The sequence below is a fragment of the Myxocyprinus asiaticus genome, chromosome 29 (genome assembly GCF_019703515.2).
Source record: "Myxocyprinus asiaticus isolate MX2 ecotype Aquarium Trade chromosome 29, UBuf_Myxa_2, whole genome shotgun sequence".
In the NCBI taxonomy this organism is placed as follows: Eukaryota; Metazoa; Chordata; class Actinopteri; order Cypriniformes; family Catostomidae; genus Myxocyprinus; species Myxocyprinus asiaticus.
In genome coordinates, this window is record NC_059372.1 from 11314956 (window position 1) to 11336166 (window position 21211).

Here is a 21211-nt window from a genome sequence, read left to right on the forward strand (position 1 = left end):
AAAGCACCAAAAGTTGGTAAAATGACCATGGTGTTGGTGTGCTTGACTGGCCAGCAAACTCACCAGACCTGAACCCCATAGAGAATCTATGGGGTATTGTCAAGAGGAAAGTGAGAAACAAGAGACCAAAAAATGCAGATGAGCTGAAGGCCACTGTCAAAGAAACCTGGGCTTCCATACCACCACAGCAGTGCCACAAACTGATCACCTCCATGCCACGCCGAATTGAGGCAGTAATTAAAGCAAAAGGAGCCCCTACCAAGTATTGAGTACATATACAGTAAATGAACATACTTTCCAGAAGGCCAACAATTCACTAAAAATGTTTTTTTTATTGATCTTATGATGTATTCTAATTTTTTGAGATAGTGAATTGGTGGGTTTTTGTTAAATGTGAGCCAAAATCATCACAATTAAAAGAACCAAAGACTTAAACTACTTCAGTCTGTGTGCATTGAATTTATTTAATACACGAGTTTCACAATTTGAGTTGAATTACTGAAATAAATGAACTTTTCCACGACATTCTAATTTATTGAGATGCACCTGTATGTACCATTTTTAAAGAAAACATGAGTGAGCAGGCAAAACACATTTATTTTATTTCTTATGGGATTCATATTCAACTGTAGGTTATAACAGAATGGCACAATCATAAACAAAACATGGCAACAATGAAAAAAATGAAATGACCCCTGTTCAAAAGTCTGCATACCCTTATTTCTTAATACTGTGTATTGCCCCCTTTAGCATCAATGACAGCGTGCAGTCTTTTGTAATAGTTGTCTATGAGGCCCCAAATTCTTGCAGGTGGTATAGCTGCCCATTCGTATTGGCAAAATGCCTCCAGGTCATGCAAAGTCTTTGGTCGTCTTGCATGAACCGTATGTTTGAGATCTCCCCAGAGTGGCTTGATGATATTAAGGTCAGGAGACTGTGATGGCCACTCCAGGACCTTCACCTTTTTCTGCTGTAACCACTGGAGGGTCAACTTGTCCTTGTGCTTAGGGTCATTGTCATGCTGGAAAGTCCAAGAGCATCCCATGTGCAGCTTTCATGCAAAAGAATGCAAATTGTCTGCCAGTATTTTCTGATAACATGCTGCATTCATCTTGCCATCACTTTTCACAAGATTCCCCGTGCCTTTAGAGCTCACACACCCCCAAAACATCAATGAGCCACCAACATGCTTCACAGTGGGGATGGTATTCTTTACACTATAGGCCTTGTTGACCCCTCTCCAAACATAGTGCTTATGGTTGTGACCATAAAGCTCTATTTTGGTCTCGTCACTCCAAATTACATTGTGCCAGAAGCTGTGAGGCGTGTCAAGGTGTTGTCGGGCATATTGTAACCAGGCTTTTTGTGGCATTGGTGCAGTAAAGGCTTCTGTCTGTCAACTCGATCATGCAGCTAATTTTTGTTCAAGTATCGTTGTATTGTGCTCCTTGAAACAACCACACCGTCTTTTTCCAGAGCAGCCTGTATTTCTCCTGAGGTTACCTGTGGGTTTTTCTTTGTATCCCGAACAATTCTTCTGGCATTTGTGGCTGAAATCTTTCTTGGTCTACCTGACCTTGGCTTGGTATCAAGAGATCCCCAAATTTTCCCCTTCTTAATAAGTGATTGAACAGTACTGACTGGCATTTTCAAGGCTTTGGATATCTTTTTATATCCTTTTCCATCTTTATAAAGTTGCATTACCTTGTTACGCAGGTCTTTTGACAGTTCTTTTCTGCTCCCCATGGCTCAGTATCTAGCCTGCTCAGTGCATCCATGTGAGAGCTAACAAACTCATTGACTATTTATACACAGACACTAATTGCAATTTAAAAATCCACAGGTGTGGGAAATTAACCTTTAATTGCCATTTAAACCTGTGTGTGTCACCTTGTGTGTCTGTAACAAGGCCAAACATTCAAGGGTATGTAAACTTTTGATCAGGGCCATTTGGGTGATTTCTGTTATCATTATGATTTAAAAAGGAGCCAAACAACAATGTGATAATAAATGGCTTCATATGATCACTATCCTCAAATAAAAGACAGTTCTTTTGCATGATCAGTCATATTTTCAAAATCAATGCCAAAATTTCACAATTTCTGCCAGGGTATGCAAACTTTTGAGCACAACTGTGTGTGTGTGTGTGTGTGTGTGTGTGTGTGTGTGTGTGTGTGTGTGTGTGTGTGTGTGTGTGTGTGTGTGTATATATATATATATATATATATATATATATATATATACACACACACACACACACCTACATACATATAGGTATATATTCTTTGATTCTAGATTACTTGGCTGGCTAAATAAATTTAATGATAAATTGGTATCAAGATTTTCCTCTTTGAAACAAGCTTGAAATTTAGTCAGGTATGTTAGCAGAGCAACAAATTTGTCTTCTCAAACCTCCTTACTGGCAGCCTAACTATTACAGTAGATACCCAAGTTATTCTTATAGCAAACCTTGATAACTTTAGAAATAATTCTATAGTTTAAATCTCTGAATTACACCATTTGTAATGTTCTCTGATGGTCTGACATTTATATGAATTAAAATTATGACGTGTTCTGCCACAGCTTCTGGAATATGCTGGGAAAGGGAAGAGCGTCATGGACGTAGGTCTGGCTCAGGCTCGTCAGCCCCTCACCACACGAAGTCACTACTTTGAAGTGGATATCGTGGATCCTGGAGAGAAGTGTTATATCGCCCTGGGCCTGGCAAGGAGAGTAAGTTATTTGTTGTATTATTTCTCCCTTGCAAGTCACTCTCGATTAAAGGCATCTTCTAAATTTTCAAACAAAGTTTAATATTTAGAAGTGTATACTTAAAAGCATAGTTCACCCAAAAATGAAAATTCTGTCATTATTTACACACCCGTATGTTGTTCGAAACCTTTTTGACTTTCTATCTTCCTTGGAATAGAAAAGGCGATATAAGGCTAAATGTGCACCTCAGTCATCATTCACTTTTTTTTTCTAGTGAATGGTGACTGAGGCAGTCATTCTGTTAAACACATCCTTTTGTGTTTTCAGGAGAAAAAGTAATACGCAGCCCTCTATATTGCGAGTAAATCACTTGCATATGCGACTAAAATATGTCTGTTATTAGCTACTGATGAGTAAATGTTAACATTTCACATTTCACTCTTGCACCTCCTCTTTCCCTGCATGTCTCATGAGCACGCAGGTAAACGCGTTTGTGTCTCATTCAGTTGAACTCGGAACGTCTCATGAAACCAAAGTCTTTCCAGTTTAAGCCTTAAGGTTAGGAAATCATATACCCTTATTTTATTATATGACCCAAGCTAAATTTGTATAAATGATTTTGTGTGCATGAAGCACACAGTGACAATTTGTATGATAATTAATCATCATTTTCATGAAAGACCTAAAACCGGCAATTAATCTTCATAATCGCAATTATTTGTTTGACAATTAATCATCAGCCAAATTTCATAATCGTGACCGTCCTAAATTTCATTATTAGGTTCCAACCTTGTGAATTTTTTTGTTAAAAATGTGTATAGAATTTCAAATTGTGACAACAGCTTGTATCATTATTAAAAATGCAATTTCATGACATCATATAAATTGACAGAATGTGAAATTTTTACATTTTTAAAAAGCTTAAATGTGATTAAAATGACAAGGCGAAATATAAAAATAAAATGTACAATATACTATATTGCGTAAACATATATATATATATATATATATATATATATATATATATATATATATATATATATATATATATATATATATATGAAGAGTCGCCCTTTTTCGGTTTGCTTAATATCTTTAGTTGCATTACGCTTACATGTTGTCAAAAGTCTGGTGAGTAAAAACAAAAAGCCAATGGAGATTCTTTCTCCAACATGATCGTAGAGGGTTGATACGTGTTTGGAACAACATGCAAGTGTGTAAATGGTGTCAGAAATGTTATTTTTGGGTGAACTATCCCTTTAAACCTTAAAAGAACACTTACCCCATTTAATTCCTCAATAAATGTCCTTGTTTTACCTTTCTATGTCTATGAAATATTTATTCTTCTGAAACAACTGTTCCTCTGAAACACTGCCTTAATTGTACCTTATTGCATCCATATCTACTTTTTCACCTTGAAATGTCACTAATGAGACATAGTGAACAAGCACGGTGGAAACAGGAATGTCGTCGCAATATTTTCTTGTATTCCTGCATTCTGTACATGGCCATGGTGAAAGTGAAGGGTAATTACTCTCAGGCTGGGAGCTCTAGACAGTAAACAACCTGTTGTGTCAACTCGTGCATGGCCACTACACTACTGGCTTCTCAGAGAAATGTATTGACTTTTACTTGACATTTTTGTCTCTTTGCATCTGTGTTTCATTACACATCAAATACCAGTTAAGCATAGCTGCCTAATTACTGTTTACTCGCCTTGGACGTCAACCCTGTTCCCTGCATCCTGTGTCTGGAGAGACGTTTACAAACAATGTGGTTGTTAATTTTTTAAGCATCAAGTTTGCGTTTGTCGCCGCTGTCCGAGTCTGCTGTTTGATGAAGTGCCGCGCGCATTTATACGGAACAAACCGTGGAATGGCGACCAGCCTGGGTAATGACAGGATCTCTGCTGTGGCGTGAACATCAGAGGGGCCGAATTATATGTTAAGACTGCTTTTTGACAGTCCCGGTTTCGGTCTGCGTATGACGCAGTTGTGGGAGAAGAAGAGCCGAATTCTTATCTGGGATCAGTGAACCCTCACCCCCTTGGCACGAGGACTGGAGCTGGCCTGTCGTAGACCTCCTCCCTCTTTTTGTAACAGTACGAGCTTGTACACATTCATCCGGAATATACACTGCGTTGCTAGGATGTAGGACAAAGATCTTCTGCATTCTAACGAGGGGTGGAGATGCGCACCAGAGCCTCTGCATTCACGTCTGCGAGAAGAAATTTGGCCCTTTCACCTCCTGACCTTCCCCTTGAACACCAACTCTTTCCTCTGCTCTCATCCGGCCACATGGGTTCAGTTTCAGCTGCTTCTGTAGCACTTTCCATGGAGCAATCGAGGAAGTGTGAATGTGTGTTCTTTAAAAACCCTTTTCCTGACTTTTGGAACATCCACGTTTCAAGTGGAGTGGAGCACTTGGTCTCCCTCAGAGCTGAACTGTTGTTCAAGAGACCAATAGTTCATCAGTACTCAATCGATTTGATCTCTTGAGTTGCTCTGTTACATGTTTATTGTTTCACGCTGACAGACAATTATATGAATGCCCGGATTGTGGTTGCTAAGGGCAGGAACCCTCTTGGCCTAATTTTTACGCTATATGTTGTGCGGAGATGTGCATCTGCCTTCATCGGCAGCTTCTCCACTACTTGTTGACTTTGCCACAGTGTGGAAATGCAGGCAGCTCGAGTATCACACATAAAAGCCCCAGATGGATCTGATAGGGCTCTACCATGGACACATATGCTACTGTTTGTGTTTCTTGGAAGCTCGATGCTCCTCTCTAATGGCTTTTGCAGTCTCCTTAGGGGGGAAAAAACGCTGTAAAAATGAACGGCTCCTTAACTCAAACGGAGTCTCATGGTAAATAATTTTATTTGATGAATACACAACTTTTATGTGGGTTGCTGGGGCATGTGGGGTGATTGATAGCTTGTGTGCTTTGCATGGCATGTTTAAGTGTCTGTTTTGCTTGTGTGTGTCTTTATACACGGAACACAGATGTAATCGTACGAATGTGCGGAATGCGCTCGCATTCATCATGATGTCATGCCGCAGAAATAAACTCAATCGAAATTAAGTAATGTTTGCAAACAGTTTACTGTGTCGTGTTTGGTTCCAGTGACGGCACTCCATTGTCTCTACATGTTAAGAGCTATTTGTCGGATTTGCCTTAGGTGTTATCATCCTTACCTTTTTTTGCAAATGTTCTGTTGCACAACTTCATGGTCTAGTCCTGTTACTCGCGTAGTGCTAGATATGAGATAACACTTCACTGTGCCCAATGAATGGAAAGCAGACCAAGTGATATTCAACTTTTTGTGAACAGGGTTTTGTGGTTTGCAGTTAAATCATCTTTCTTAGAATGATGTTTTGTGGTTCAAGCTTGGATCATAAATCAATCAATTTAAATTCAAAGATCTAAAGATCTTAACTTTAACCATAACACTGGCCTGAGCCCCATCCTTCTATCAACCAACACCAATCCTGTGTAATCCCAAACACAAGATTACAGAAACGCCTGGACATGAAGCTGGTACTAGAGCATTTGCTTCAAGGAAGAGTACAAAGAACATTGCTATTGTCTCTATTTTCTTCCTGACCAACTTTACTTGAAACCTGTATGTGTAATGTATCATAAAGGTGTTCGTAATGCCTAACAATCAGGCTTGGGGAGTAACAGAATACTTGTAATGGCATTACATAATCAGGATACAAAATGTGCAACTGTAATCCATTAGCAGGATTACAGTTTTAATTTATGACAAAAGAAACAAAAGATCCTCCTGACATAAAGTGATAAAGACCACTGCTTGCTTTAGTGTGACAGAGATATGTTTAGATGCGCGTTCAGTCTCTTCTGGTTCTCTCTCTAATCACTTGAATCAGGTGCCCCTCACTACTGCATGCGCAAATAACACCTACGTTAGCTACACTAAAATTAGTTATTTGGGTACACCTGATAGTTTCGCTCTCCGACCGTCCGTCGATTATTTGACATGAATGCATCATTGTCGGCACTGCAGAAAGGAACATGTTCTGTATTAAAGTGGATAAATCACCACGCCCCTGGCAATGGCCCATATTCCAGTACACTGTCTTTTTTATTATTTTTATCCCATTTTCTCCCAATTTGGAATGCCCATTTCCCACTACTTAGTAAGTCCTTGTGATGGCGCGGTTACCTCAATCCGGGTTGCGGAGGACAAGTCTCAGTTGCCTCTGCTTCTGAGACCATCAATCTGCGCATCTTATCACATGACTCGTTGTGCATGACACCACGGAGACTCTACATGTGGAGGCTAATGCTACTCTCCACGATCCATGCACAACTTACCATGCACCCCATTGAGAGCAAGAACCACTAATCGTGACCACGAGGAGGTTACCCCATATAACTCTCTACCCTCCCTAGCAACTGGGCCAATTTGGTTGCTTAGGAGACCTGGCTGGTGTCACTCAGCACACCCTGGATTCGAACTCGTGACTCCAGGGGTGGTAGTCAGCGCCAATACACTGTCTTGACCAGTGTCTGAAATTTCAGGTATTGCACACAAATATAATCATTCCTGCATGTTCCACACACTTTTATTCACTTTAACATGTACAGTAGTTGAGAATTGGTAAACCAATCCATACAGTTGAACAAATCAAATCAAAAAGCCTTTCTTTGTATCAAACTGTAATTACAGCGTCTGTGTGAATAAATTGGCTCTTCCGCATCTCTCTCTTTCTCTCTGTCTCCCTCTGTCGTGCAGCTTCAGCAGCTCATTGAATGTACATTTGTTGAGTTTAGTGTGAGTGCTCATAGTGAGGAACAGTTGTCGCATATTTACTAAACTTATGTTACAGATATATATAAACCTGTTAATTTGAGCGTTGCAATTAAAATTTTTACTTCTGTTTAAAAATCAACAAAGCAGTCAACATTGCAAGCATGCTACGTTGGAGTGATCTAGTTTTGCCACCGTTTATATATCATGGCGCTCCCTCAAATAACAGCACCCTTGACAAGAAAGGCAGGAATAGTGAAAATACTTTGTGTAAAATGCTACCAGAACTATTCAGCTGCATGAAGAGGAGAATCACCTAGACACCTGTTACATCTCTTATCTCCATCTCTTTAGAGCTCCATCTGACGTATACAGGTATTTGCTCTGTGAATCAGTAAATTTGAGTAAGTGTAGCCTAACAAGTTAGCTGTTGAATTGAAGAACTTTTTTTTTTTTTTTTGCTGAATCATACTTTTAAATAAATAATAACCTGTTTGGCAATTATACTGTATATAATAAAGCTACTCTCAGTTCATGTAAATATTTTACAATTAAAATTCTCGATTGGTCATTCTGCTGCCCCTGCCGATATGTGCTCCACAGTCATTTCTCATTTCCATCATAACTTCAGTTAAACTCTAAAGTCGTTCTCTGAAATGCTTGTAGCTTAATGACAACAGCATTGAGGACAGCATTTCTTTTTCTTTTTCTTTTTCATTATTAAAAAAACCCAAATTGTACACATTTTCATAGGACAAAAGTGCAATGGAGAAGTCCTCTAATTTTGATACTTATTATAAATTTATGGTTGAGAACAGTTCTGTCTGGGAGAGGGAAAAATTCTGAAAAATTTTAAAACTCAAAAAGTAGAAATAAGTAATTAAAGAGAAATGTTAAAAATCTATTAAGATATATTCTTCAAAACAATAATAACTTTTTTCCTTTTTGGAATTTTAAAAAATAGAACTTTCTTAATCATAAACATAGAATCTCCCATAAATGTTAGCTAGTGATGTTGGGCTGTGGATCTAAGCAAGCAGAGGAAAGACACTATCTATTGCAATAATAATAATGATAGTGATGATAACCTGTGATCTACTTATTGAGTACAGTCAAATGTTAATGGATGGTACCAATTAGTCTGCACACTAACTGCAATACATGGGATAATTAAGCTTTGCAGTTTTTGAATCTGAGGAATATCCTGTCAGATTTTGCTTAATGTTAACCAAGACGTAATTCAGTACATCTGCTGTGATTGTATTTTCTTGAGGAGGAAAGAAGCCATTTTCTTTTTCTGTGTTTAGCAGATAGAGGACTCGCCTAAAAAAAAAAAAAAAATCAAGGTTTAATTTTCTTAACGCAAAATATAACTTAATTTAAAATATATATATGTATATTGAATTCTGAAGTGAAATATGACCCAAACATTTATTTATGAGATTCACTCTAAAGCACATCAAGATACCTTTTATAATGCATTTTTTTATTCATAATTAAAGTCTAAGGATTTTTTTTACTAGATGTAAATGGGCTTTAATAGTCTCTTCTAATGTAAACAGAGAAATACAAAAGCATTTTTGCATGGTAGTTAACTCATTTTCAGATCTTATCCAAATATTGGCTGCTATCCATGTTTTTGCTGGCATGGTTAATCTGTACACAGAAAACGTAACCTTTGAGCTATGTGACAACCCTCGATATATATTTCTTTATAACCCAAAACAATCAACTGTGATGCTGTAATTGTTTATGGGCCATATAATTTAAATGTATTTTCACCACATTTATATGAAAGTGTTGAATGAAGTTGTTGAAAGTGTTGCAAGTTCTTGTTTCCAAATTCTTGCATATTTCTTTGTAAGTGCTTTTTGCCATTTTATTATTATTATTTAATATAAATGGAACACATTGATTTTGGCAAAATCCATCACTCCTATTGGTGTCTATAATGTCTGGCTGTTGTCTTATGCTTATCTAATTATTAGAATATGGATCTTATTTTTATATCTTTATCTTTCTCAGAATTACCCAAAGAATAGGCATCCGGGCTGGAGTCGAGGTTCTGTTGCATATCATGCAGGTAAGTTCTCATTCTTCCTCATTTCCATAGTGCTCAGTTGCATGCATACATTGGAGTAAAGCATGCAAATATTGTCACTACCTTTATAAAATGTTATTTTGTAATGGGATTTTTCAAAACTCCTAACCCTATCGTTGCATTTCTACAGAAAATGCAAAAATATAGTTCCACATAAAGTCATGTTTCTACAAATGATTTCACACAACCAGATCCTGTTTACATATTTTTTCTTCATTTCATCATCTCTGGTTGTATTCCTATCACTGGTCATGCCTGGATTACCCAGAATTCCTGCAGGTGGTGATTTTTGTTTTATTTTTATTTTTTTAAGCTCTGTTATTTGGCTTCTCTATATCTTCTTATTGCAAGCCCACATATATGTGGGCACCATCTCTGTGGTGTGTGGAGGGGCTGGGCCCTGATAAGAGGATTGTGGAGATGAGATAGCCATGCTGATTAGAAGCAGATCCTCTTGAGAATGAATAACCCTATCTCACTCCACAGGTTCCATCTTTCAGAGCAGCTCAAAGGATGTTGATGTCGGATAAGGTTGTACAAATGCTCAATGTAAAGATTGCAATCTTTACACTCAAACTCTCCCCCATGCCCCTATGCCACTCCATAGCAGATTAGTCACCCTGAGTGAAACCATATGGTTGTTTGGTGACTCAGAACCTTTATACCATAGTCAGAATAGCGCCATATTTAATTTTTTAGGGGAAAGAAAGTAAGGCTGTGAGGGTCTGTTTAAGCGGTTGCACTGTTGTTATGTTGGCTTTACAAAGCCAGCATACTGTTATTCTACAGACATGGATTGTTTTTTGTTTTTTTTTTCAAATCCTTTGTCTAAACGTCATCACTTTCTGAAGTATGCTGTACTAGAGAGCGTTCTCCAAAATCTCAGTTTTCATGATGCCATTCCAGTGTGGATAAGAGGCATAGACATTTTTCAGAGTTTTTTTTTTTTTTTTACTCAGTTTTCAGCTTCTTAATGTCATCGTTTTCCAAAGTGTGCATTAATGGAAAGCTTTTTTGAAACACTGTTTTTGGTGGAGAAAAATTGCATGAAACTAGTGTGGATGAGAGGCGTAAATGTAGTGAAATTGATGCATTTTCAAATAAAAAGTTATGTCCAATTCACACTGCCCCAACAAATGCCAAAAAACGGCAACAAACACCAGCATCCAACACTTGTTGGGTTTTGTCGGATCAGTGTGATCACCCTCTTGGCGTTTGTTGGTGTTTGTTGGTTGTTGGTTGTTGGTGCCTGTTTTGGCATTTGTTGGGTCTTGGAATGTTTGAGCAGTCTGGTATGTGACAGACACAGTCAATCTAAATCGCGCATGTTTGGCTTCATTCGCAACATCATCCTTTTTAGTCATTTTCAAAGGCGAACAACGACACGAAAAGAACGCTATGCAATTATGTTTGTCAACATTCTAAATACAACGGCCAACTTTAGAATGTTTGAATTGGCGTTTGTTGGGGCAGTGTAAACTGGCCTTTAGTGTGAATGTGGCCTTAGTGTAGATCAGTTTCTGTTTGAAAAGTCTGTTTTCAGTTTCCTTATGTCATTGTTTCCCAAAGTATGTGTTTATCAAGAGTGTCTTCAGGGGGGCCTGGGTAGCTCAGCAAGTATTGACGCTGACTACCACCCCTGGAGTCACGAGTTCGAATCCAGGGCGTGCTGAGTGACTCCAGCCAGGTCTCCTAAGCAACCAAATTGGCCCGGTTGCTAGGGAGGGTAGAGTCACATGGGGTAACCTCCTCGTGGTCGCTATAATGCGTGGTTCTTGCTCTCGGTGGGGCACGTGGTGAGTTGTGCGTAGATGCCGCGGAGAATAGCGTGGGCCTCCACACGTGCTACGTCTCCGCGGTAACGCGCTCAACAAGCCACGTGATAAGATGCGTGGATTAATGGTCTCAGAAGCGGAGGCAACTGAGATTCATCCTCCGCCCCCCCCCCGGATTGAGGTGAGTCACTACACCACCACGAGGACTTTGAGCGCATTGGGATTTCTAAATTGGGGAGAAAAGAGGAGAAAAAAAAGTGTCTTCAAAGTCACTGTTTTCAGTGGAGGAAAAAAAATTCCATTATGGATTAGTGGCGTAAAGATAACAAAATCAGTGTGTTTTTAATGAACATTTTAATGAAAATATATTAGTGTGGACATGACCTTAGTTTGCTGTATATTTTCTGATTAATCTTAATTACGTCTTTCCACAGCCGACAATCAGAAATTCTCAAAATCCTGTAGACTTGAATTTACGCCTCTAATCCAGACTAGAGCAGTGTTTTCCTCCACCTAAAACTGTAGCTTTCGAAAACGCTCTCCATAAACTCTCACCACCACATGCTTTAGAAAACAATGGCGTTAAGAAACTGAAAACAGAGTTTTCAAATGAAAACGGATTAGTATGGACATGGCCTGTGACTGAATGTTTGTAATTTCAAACTCTTAACTGTCAAAACGTTCAAATGTGAACACACATAAGACCTTTAAAGGCTGGATTACACTACAGGATTACACTGAACAGATTTTAAAATACTAAGCATCATACATTTGAATCCTAATCGGAGGGTAAGAAATTGTGACCCATCATACACTATGCAGTTTTCTTCGACTTATTGAAAATCTGTAGACTGGAGCCGATTAGCCCCTTATACCAACTCAACCATGACTGAAAATTGGGTCTTAAATCGACTTTAAAGTTGTGTAGTGTGACCCAAGCTAAAGGTGCTATGTATATTTATCTATCTATTTGTCAGTCTGTCTATCTGTCTGACTTTAAGGCTTGTTAACCTTTTTTAAACTTTCAGACAAGGCTTTCTCAAGCCAACATCAAAGTTTGTCTTGACAAATCTAGTTTAAATTTGTGTTGATCATTCAGCTGATGAAACACTGAAAATGCATCTTTCCAAACAATTTTCAGTGTTTGCCTATTGTTGGCAGGGGTCAAAGATGCATCATGTTAAGGGACCTTGAGTAATGTGGGGAGTTTATGCTGCTTTGCTACTGTTGCCAAGTTATTTAAGTTCTTGGGGTTTGGCTGCAACGATGGAGATGCCTCAAAAAATGTGCACCCCAACACCACTCATTAATATTATTTGTTAGCTTACACAGTCATAGATTTAGGTTTTCCATAATGTGTCTGATCCATGAAGTTAAGCCAGATCTCAAAGTGAGCATCAATTGGGCATCAGTGTTCCACTCAGATGATGACACCCATAATTACCCAGTGAATTGATGGAAGATTGCATTTATTTGCAGGTGAATTCACAGAGGTCTTGTATTGCCTTGTAGTCTTCTCAGCTGTGAAGACTTGAAGTCATCACTCACATCAGGGTGGTGCCGTATGTTGCCGTTTGAGGAGTGTCAGACTCTGTTGTTGGCTTGTGGGATTCGCATTTATGGTTCATGTCTTTTCTGCGCCTCATTGCGGCACCTGCTGATGGAGGTTTTGGCATTGCCTCAGAGGCAGGTCAAATTATGGGGGGCATGAATCACTGTCCAACCCTGATCTATATGAGACCCACATCTATGACTCATAATCCTGTGAGTCATCCGTAGAGACATGTACGGCCACTGCCAGCGGCATTGATATGTTGCTTTGGGGTCAGTGTCCTCGCTCGCATCATAGCCAAGGACAGCTGGGCTATTTGTATCTCAATTTGTTGGAGAAATTAAGTTGGATGTCAGGGTAATAAATTTGTTCGGGATAAACAGAGTAACCAGTCTTGCAGTTTGGAACTGAAGACTTGCGGCAGTAAAAACTTGATCGTCACAGCTTATGCGAGCAGGGAATGTCAGTGCTCCCCCCACTTTCTTTCTTAATGCAACAGCTAACCAAGCCAAGTGGGTCGAAATTGTTTGCAGTTTCAGAGCTCCAAATCAGGCTTGTTCAGGTCAGATATGGTAATTGTGGAAGGGGGGTACCTGACCCTTCCCTGTTTAGGTTACTTTAAAGGGAAATACTTGTTGATGACCTGAACAACCAAATAGTTTTTCCATACTTAGCCCTACTTGTTTGCGGAAGCGATCAAGTCATTGCGATCATTCCTAGTCTTTTCCAGACGGGACTCTGAGAAAAGCTCTGTCATTCTAAGAAAACCCTCTCTGCACTCCGGTGTACCATTTCCTGTCAGCTCAGGTGCCAACGGACCTGAAATCTCTCCAGCAGGCCTGTTGAGAGAGTGCGCCTAAGCCCCATAGTCTATTTTTAGTCGCCTTCCTCTCCCACAGTGTTTGCTAAGAGTGTGGTGTTGGGACCGGGGCCCACATGGGAATCATAATGATACAGTGTCTTCATCTCCCGCCGCGTGTTCAGATAGGGATTGTTTAAACGGTATCCTGAACTGGAAACGGGTCCCATGACAACTCTACAAATATTTACCAGTCATGCACTGCAAGTGTTTTTGTCTACAGGCTAACTTGCCATGTTTTTATTTTACTTGTTCTTTATTGTTGTCGTCTCTTTCTTGACATCTTTTGTTTTGTTGTCTGCTCAAATACAGAGAGCATAGATTTTTTATTGCTTATGAGAAATTTCGAGAAGCACGAGAGCTCTTCACTGCTTCATCTTGTCAGTTTCTGGATAAAGAGTGTACGACATCTTTGGATCATTAAGAGCAAATGTGCAAGGAATGCAGAGCTAGTGTGGAGCTATTCGGGTTCACATCAGGCCTTAAATAAGATGCTTCTGACGAAAAGTACACGCTGTATCCTAAAATTCTTTCCAATTTACTTCTTGACTTTTAACCTCTATTTCTGGTCCAAGGCTATATCTGGGTCAACCACAAAAGATGTATCTAAATCCTCTGTGTAACAATTTAATTGCAGGACAATTATGAGATTGTTTGACAACTCACTTTTGAGTTCTTCCCCAAATCTCAACAGCATTCAATGCCCATATGGAAATACAGATCTCAACAAAGTCTTAATGTGATGGTGAAATTTTATACCAAATTCTTTACGGAAGAAAATTCTATACCACCTGTCAAATCCTACCCATTTAGAGCACAACAATGCTTGTCCACTTTTTCAGCCATTTTGGTTCCGGAAGTATTTTTCATTCTAATTTTTTTCCATGGATTTTAAGTACTTAAAGGGGATAGCTTAGGGATAGCTCACCCAAAAAATTAAAATTCTCTCATCATCGACTCACCATCATGCCATCCCAAATGTGTATGGCTTGCTTTTTTCTGCTGAACTCAAATGAAGATTTTTAAAAGAATATCTCAGCTCTGTTACTTCTTACAATGCAAGGGAATGGTGAATGGAGACCTTTTGAAGTTCCAAAAATCACATAAAGGCCACATAAAAGTAATCCATAAGACTCCAGTTGTTTAATCCATATCTTCAGAAGTGATATAATAGGTATGGGTGAGGATACGCTATGCAAATGATTAAATTACTTTGCAAATCTTCACAGAATTTCATGCTCTTTGCAATGATGTTCAGTAGTCAAAGAGTACATGTTTATTATTATTTTAGGCATCACAACAGATACTATGTTATAGTCAATGTAATCCAGACTATCCAACTATAAGGGAGGAACCTCATGTAAACAATCTGTCCTATCTGCTTCATAGATGATGGGAAGATCTTCCATGGCAGTGGAGTTGGAGACCAGTTTGGCCCACGCTGTTTTGAAGGGGACATCATGGGCTGTGGAATTATGTTTCCTAGGGACTACATGCTGGACTTTGAAGGTGAGAGCCCTTGAATAATGCTCAGTTACTTTTCATATTGGCATTCTGTAGGTCACAAGGAGTTTTAGAAGAAACCATTTTATTGAAAATACATACTTGGTTCAGTTTTGCAGTTAAGCAATGCATCTTAGAACCATATGAAGTTTTGTACTCATAGCCTTGAATCTAGCTTAACCTGTCTCTCCATCAGATGAAATTGACGACTGGGAAGCGGTGGATGTACAACCGAAGCAGGGGCATGTTGAAAACCTAATGTATTTGAACGATGAAGATGAGGAAGAGGCAGACAACCCAGAGCAAGAACACGAGGGCCGGAAAGTCATGGTAATCAACTCATTCAAATGAACATACACACATTTACCTAGCTATCTATATGAGGACATACCATTGTTTTCTGTTGTTTTATACATACACTGGCAGCCAAAAGTTTGGAATAATGGACAGATTTTACTGTTTCAGAAGGATATTGGTACTCTAATTCACCAAAGTGGCATTCAACTGATCACAAAGTATAGTCAGGACATTACTGATGTAAAAAACAGCATCATCACTATTTGAAAAAAGTCATTTATGATCAAATCTAGACAGGCCCCATTTCCAGCAGTCATCACTCCAACACCTTATCCTTGAGTAATCATGCTAAATTGCTAATTTGGTGCTAGAAAATCACTTGTCATTATATCAAACACAGCTGAAAGCTATTTGGTTCGTTAAATGAAGCTTAATATTGTTTTTTTGTTTGTTTTTGAGTTGCCACAGTATGCAATAGACTGGCATGTCTTAAGGTCAATATTAGGTCAAAAATGGCAAAAAAGAAACAGCTTTCTCTAGAAACTCGACAGTCAATCATTGTTTTGAGGAATGAAGGCTATTCAATGCTTGAAATTGGCAAAAAAAAAACTGAAGATTTCATACAAAGGTGTACACTACAGTCTTCAAAGACAAAGGACAACTGGCTCTAACAAGGACAGAAAGAGATGTGGAAGTCCAGATGTACAACTAAACAAGAGGATAAGTACATAATTATTACGATGGACTTCAGAGGATGAACTGATGCCAACTTGAAACATAAGACATGGGATACTTCATATGCCATTGCCTGAACCTTGGACTTTACCAGCCGGTTGTACTGCGATGCACCTAACTGATTTCTGCCTGCATCAGCTTTGCATCAAAGCTGCTTTGAAACGATGTGTGTTGTGAAAGGCGCTATACAAATAAAAATTACTTGACATCTCTAGTTTGAGAAATAGACGCCTCACATGTCCTCAGCTGACAGCTTCATTGAATTCTACCTGCTCAACACCAGTTTCATGTACAACAGTAAAGAGAAGACTCAGGGGTGCAGGCCTTATGGGAAGAACTGCAAAGAAAAAGCCACTTTTGAAAAAGAAAAACAAAAAGAAAAGTTTAGAGTGGGCAAAGAAACACAGACATTGGACAACAGATAATTGGAAAAGAGCGTTATGGATCTTAACCCCTTTGAGATTTTGTGGGATCAGCTAGACTGTAAGGTGCGTGAGAAGTGCCCGACAAGACAGCCACATCTATGGCAAGTGCTACAGGAAGTGTGGGGTGAAATGTCACCTGAGTATCTGGACAAACTGACAGCTAGAATGCCAAGGATCTTCAAAGCTGTCATTGCTGCATGTGGAGGATTTTTTGATGAGAACTCTTTGAAGTAGTTTAAGAAGTTCTGAAATTTTTTCCAATTCTTAATAGTAATTTTGCACATTATTAATGTCCTGACTATACATTGTGATCAGTTGAATGACACTTTGGTGAATAAAAGTATCATTTTCTTTCCAGAAGAGCAAAATCTGTACATTATTCCAAACTTTTGGCAACCAGTGTATATCTAATCATATTGACTACAGACTAACTTTAAACCTAATTTTACCTCCTAAAAGAAAACCATTTGAATCCCCCCCAAAAAAAATTACTTCATTTATAAATAATTTATACCTTGATATTACTAAAGGATGTTTTTGTCAGATTTAGCTTCTGGGGATACATTTTTGTCTTTAAGGATAGTTCAGTGATTGCAGTTTTACCCTACATTTTCTCATTATATTTGACTGACCGATCAATCATAATTTAATGACTTTTTGTCTGTGCACCTTTCATCGTTTGTGTAATAAATGCAAAACGGTTCTTTTTTTTTTAACCACAAACACCCAACTCAAACTTGTTACCAAAGACCTCAAAGCCTTCGTTTGACAGCTAGACAAATTAATTGTCATTATTTTTTTTAGATGTTGTTTTTAATGCACACTAGAGTTGGTTTAACATTCATTTATCAAGCCAATGATTAATCAAGTCCTCACAGAAGATTAATGCATTAAGGACTCTGAGTGGGACGGTATGCTATTGAGAGCCCTCTGTGCAAAACATTGGGCTGCACAACTCTGTAATCATGAACTTTCTGGCCGTTGAATCAACACGATGGTTTAACCACAGCGTCGTTTGTCATTGGCCCAGTGGGTGAAAGTTAATGTGATCACTTCCACTCTTATGCAAGAATATTGATGAGTTTGCTGTCAAGCTCACTTGGTTCATCATCATCAAATAAGTTTATTAAGGATAAAGGAAAACCCAAATACGTTTAAGAGTAATTTGCTTTCAGACATTTCCGTCAATCACCTTGGAAAGACTTATTGGAAAATAAAAGAATGCTAAAACCTTGTCTGTGCTCCAAAGCAGATGTTTGTAGAGTGCTAATCTTTGTTCATCTTGTATTTACGAATCCTCTAAAGTATCCAGAGTTTTGGCTGCTGTGCAAGACACCAGTTTTTTTTAGGACTGTTAAACACCCTGTCTGGAAATGCTGACTCACTCTCACCCCTTTTTGCTCTCAGACTGTGGAATTGCTGACTCACTGTCGCCCCTATGTGCTCATCTAGGTGTTCTTCACCCGAAACGGCAAGATTATTGGCAGAAGGGAGGTGGTGGTTCCGGCTGGGGGGTTTTACCCCACTATCGGTCTGCTCAGCACCGGAGAAAAAGTCAAAGTTGACCTCCATCCTCTCAGTGGCTAATGAATGCAGAGCTTAGTGAATCCATATCCCCAATCCTGCTGTCAGCCAATCGCAACATTTCACTAACCCACCATGCTGAAGTTCAGGGACAGAATTGATACACCAAGAAAGAATGGTGGGAATGGTTTATTTATGCTTTAAACAAATACAAAAAGGCACTTGAGAATGCAACAGTGTAACACTTTCAAAGTTTAACACGCCCACATAAGTGCATGTTTCACTGCAGAAACAGAACAGCATTTCTCAGATACTTCATTTCAGCTTAAAACTCATTATTTAAAACTCCAGCTTAAATGATTTACTCTGAGACCATATAGAAGGTTATGGCTTCAATATTGGGCTTTAAAACTGTTTAGCCTAATGAACGAATTAAAGGAATGTTCCAGGTTCAATACAAGTTAAGGTCACTCAACATCATTTGTAGCATAATATTGATTACCACAGAAAATAATTTCAACTCACCCCTCGATATAAAAACAAATGCTGTTACAGTAAGGCTCTTACATTGGAAGTCAATGGGGCCAGCTCATAAACATTAAAATATACATTGTTTCAAAAGTATATTCACAAGATGTAAACATTATACGTGTAAACATGATTTTAGTGTGATAAAGTCTATGTTCTACTTGATTTTAATGTTATAAAATTGATTACAAGTTTTATTAGCGTAATGGCATCATGGCAATGAAGTTGTAATATTGATATAACTTTACACAGGTAAAGCACAAGGTAAGCGATTTTATTACACTGAAATCATGTAAACATGTAATGTTTACATCTTGACTATCCTTTTGGAACTGTGTGTATTTTAATGTTTATGGACTGGCCCCATTGACTTTCATTGTTAGAGCCTTACTGTAACAACGATTTTTAGTTTATATATATATATATGCCACAAATGCTGTCGATTGGGCTTGTATTGAACCTGGAAAATTTCTTTAATATAAGAGACATTTTATTAAAAATTGCATAGAAAATATGCATTGAGCTATATATTTTTTTAAAGTACATATTTAAATGTATATATTGGCTGCTATACAAACGTATTCAGCAAATCAGGAACAAAAAAACAACAAAAAAACAGGTTGATTAATGTGAGATTTAATCAGAAAGGAATGGAGAACCATCACACCCTAAAGAATCTTGAAGGTGATGAAAGCATATTATGGTCTTTTTTTTTTTCTTTCTTTTTATGATTCATTCTGAATGTCAAATTTAATCAAGAGCAACTTTTGCTATTATTTCTGTCTCAAAAGCGGTGGAGGGAAGGTGCTTGCCAGTAAACAGCATTAAGTAATTTCTAAGGCGAGTTGTATCGTCTCCAGTCGTATATCTTATACATTCTTCTGTCATCGGGAAGAATGCTAATCAGCAACTCCAGACCAGATACAGTGCAAAAAAAAGAAACATAATGCACTGAATAGGCTACTTAAAGTTTTATAAATAAATAAATATGAATGCAACATAACAGATCAGTATATCTTTATTTAGTTCAAGTGGGTTTCTCCAAGCCTTTCTGTAAATTTTGTTCTAACAATTTGTTGCGGTTTGTGGACGTTTGATCAGATTGTGCAGGGCAGATGCCACATTGGAGTAGGATTTAATTTAGCGAAAAACATTGAGCTGTTTATAAGCATTGTCTGCTGTAATGTGAACTAGTCCTGTTCACAAATGCCAAAAGCACTTTAGAGATGCCTCAAATTACACTGATGGGTGATCAGTCATTAACCTGTTGCCCTCTAGACTTCTAAACAGACGCCATTTTGCACATCTCATTGCAATAATGTTCTACTTGTTCCTTTTACATATCACATATGGGACAAAATGAAATGTTTCATGAATGTACTTTGCCAAATTTATTGTCTGTTTTTGTCACCTTTAATATGGTTCTCCCTCAACAGGTCTTATCTAAACATTGCATGTACTATTTTGAATGATTTTATCAAACTGCTCAGTTTAAGTTGTATCATGTAGATTGCTGAATGACAGGACATAGGCTAAGTTTGGAATGGAATCCTAGCATACAGCATACTACGCAGTATATACTGTACACTTGCATTTAAAAGAAAGATATGAAGCAAAATGCAGTGAGCTTTTCAAATGGTAGTATGCCGCATTGTTGTCTCAACATCAACACAATTTATTTGTATTTCAGTGCAGTCCAGTTATCAGCTTTTGGAAAGTCTTATTAAATCATGAGTAAAGGAAGAGAATGTTAAAATCCTTAGATTATGCACATTATATACATAATATATACTACAGAAATAGAGTAGAATGGTAAAATGCTATTTCAAACATACAGTGCATTTACACCCTTATAAAAATGAGCATTTTTACTATAGTAATATTGTAGTAACCAAGATGAGATGTATGTGTGTGTGTGTGTGTGTGTGTATATACATATACACATATATATACACACACACACACACATATATATATATATATATATATATATATATATATATACACACACACACACACACACACACACATATATATATACACATATACACGTGTGTATATATATATATATATATATATATATATATATATATATATATATACACGTATACACACACACACACACACATATATATATATATATACACATATACACGTGTATATAATAATATTTTTATTTTGTGTTGCAGAAACTAGTTTTACTAAAATAATATTATTGTAACCTTTTTTACAATTACCAGTGGTTTTCCAGTAGTATCCATATACTAATTATGCTTTTACTATAGTAATTGTAATAACCATGACTGTTGGAACCATGGTCAATTTTGTGGTTACTATGGTTTTACTACAGATGTCATGTTTAAACTATAGTTACTGTAGTAAAAACCATTGTTAATTATCGTATAGGCATGCACACCAATACG

General features: G+C 37.9%; 1 protein-coding gene across 1 annotated transcript in view; it reads left to right on the forward strand.

Moving 5' to 3' along the window:
* LOC127420503 (SPRY domain-containing protein 3-like) overlaps window positions 1–20749 on the forward strand; it is a 61158-nt gene extending 40409 nt beyond the window's left edge. The window contains exons 7-11 of the mRNA XM_051662848.1: window positions 2584–2733; window positions 9515–9572; window positions 15166–15285; window positions 15476–15609; window positions 18189–20749. Coding sequence (XP_051518808.1) covers window positions 2584–2733; window positions 9515–9572; window positions 15166–15285; window positions 15476–15609; window positions 18189–18323 — 597 coding nt within the window. The 3' untranslated portion in view covers window positions 18324–20749. The remainder of the gene's footprint in view (window positions 1–2583; window positions 2734–9514; window positions 9573–15165; window positions 15286–15475; window positions 15610–18188) is intronic.
* Window positions 20750–21211: the final 462 nt, after the last annotated feature.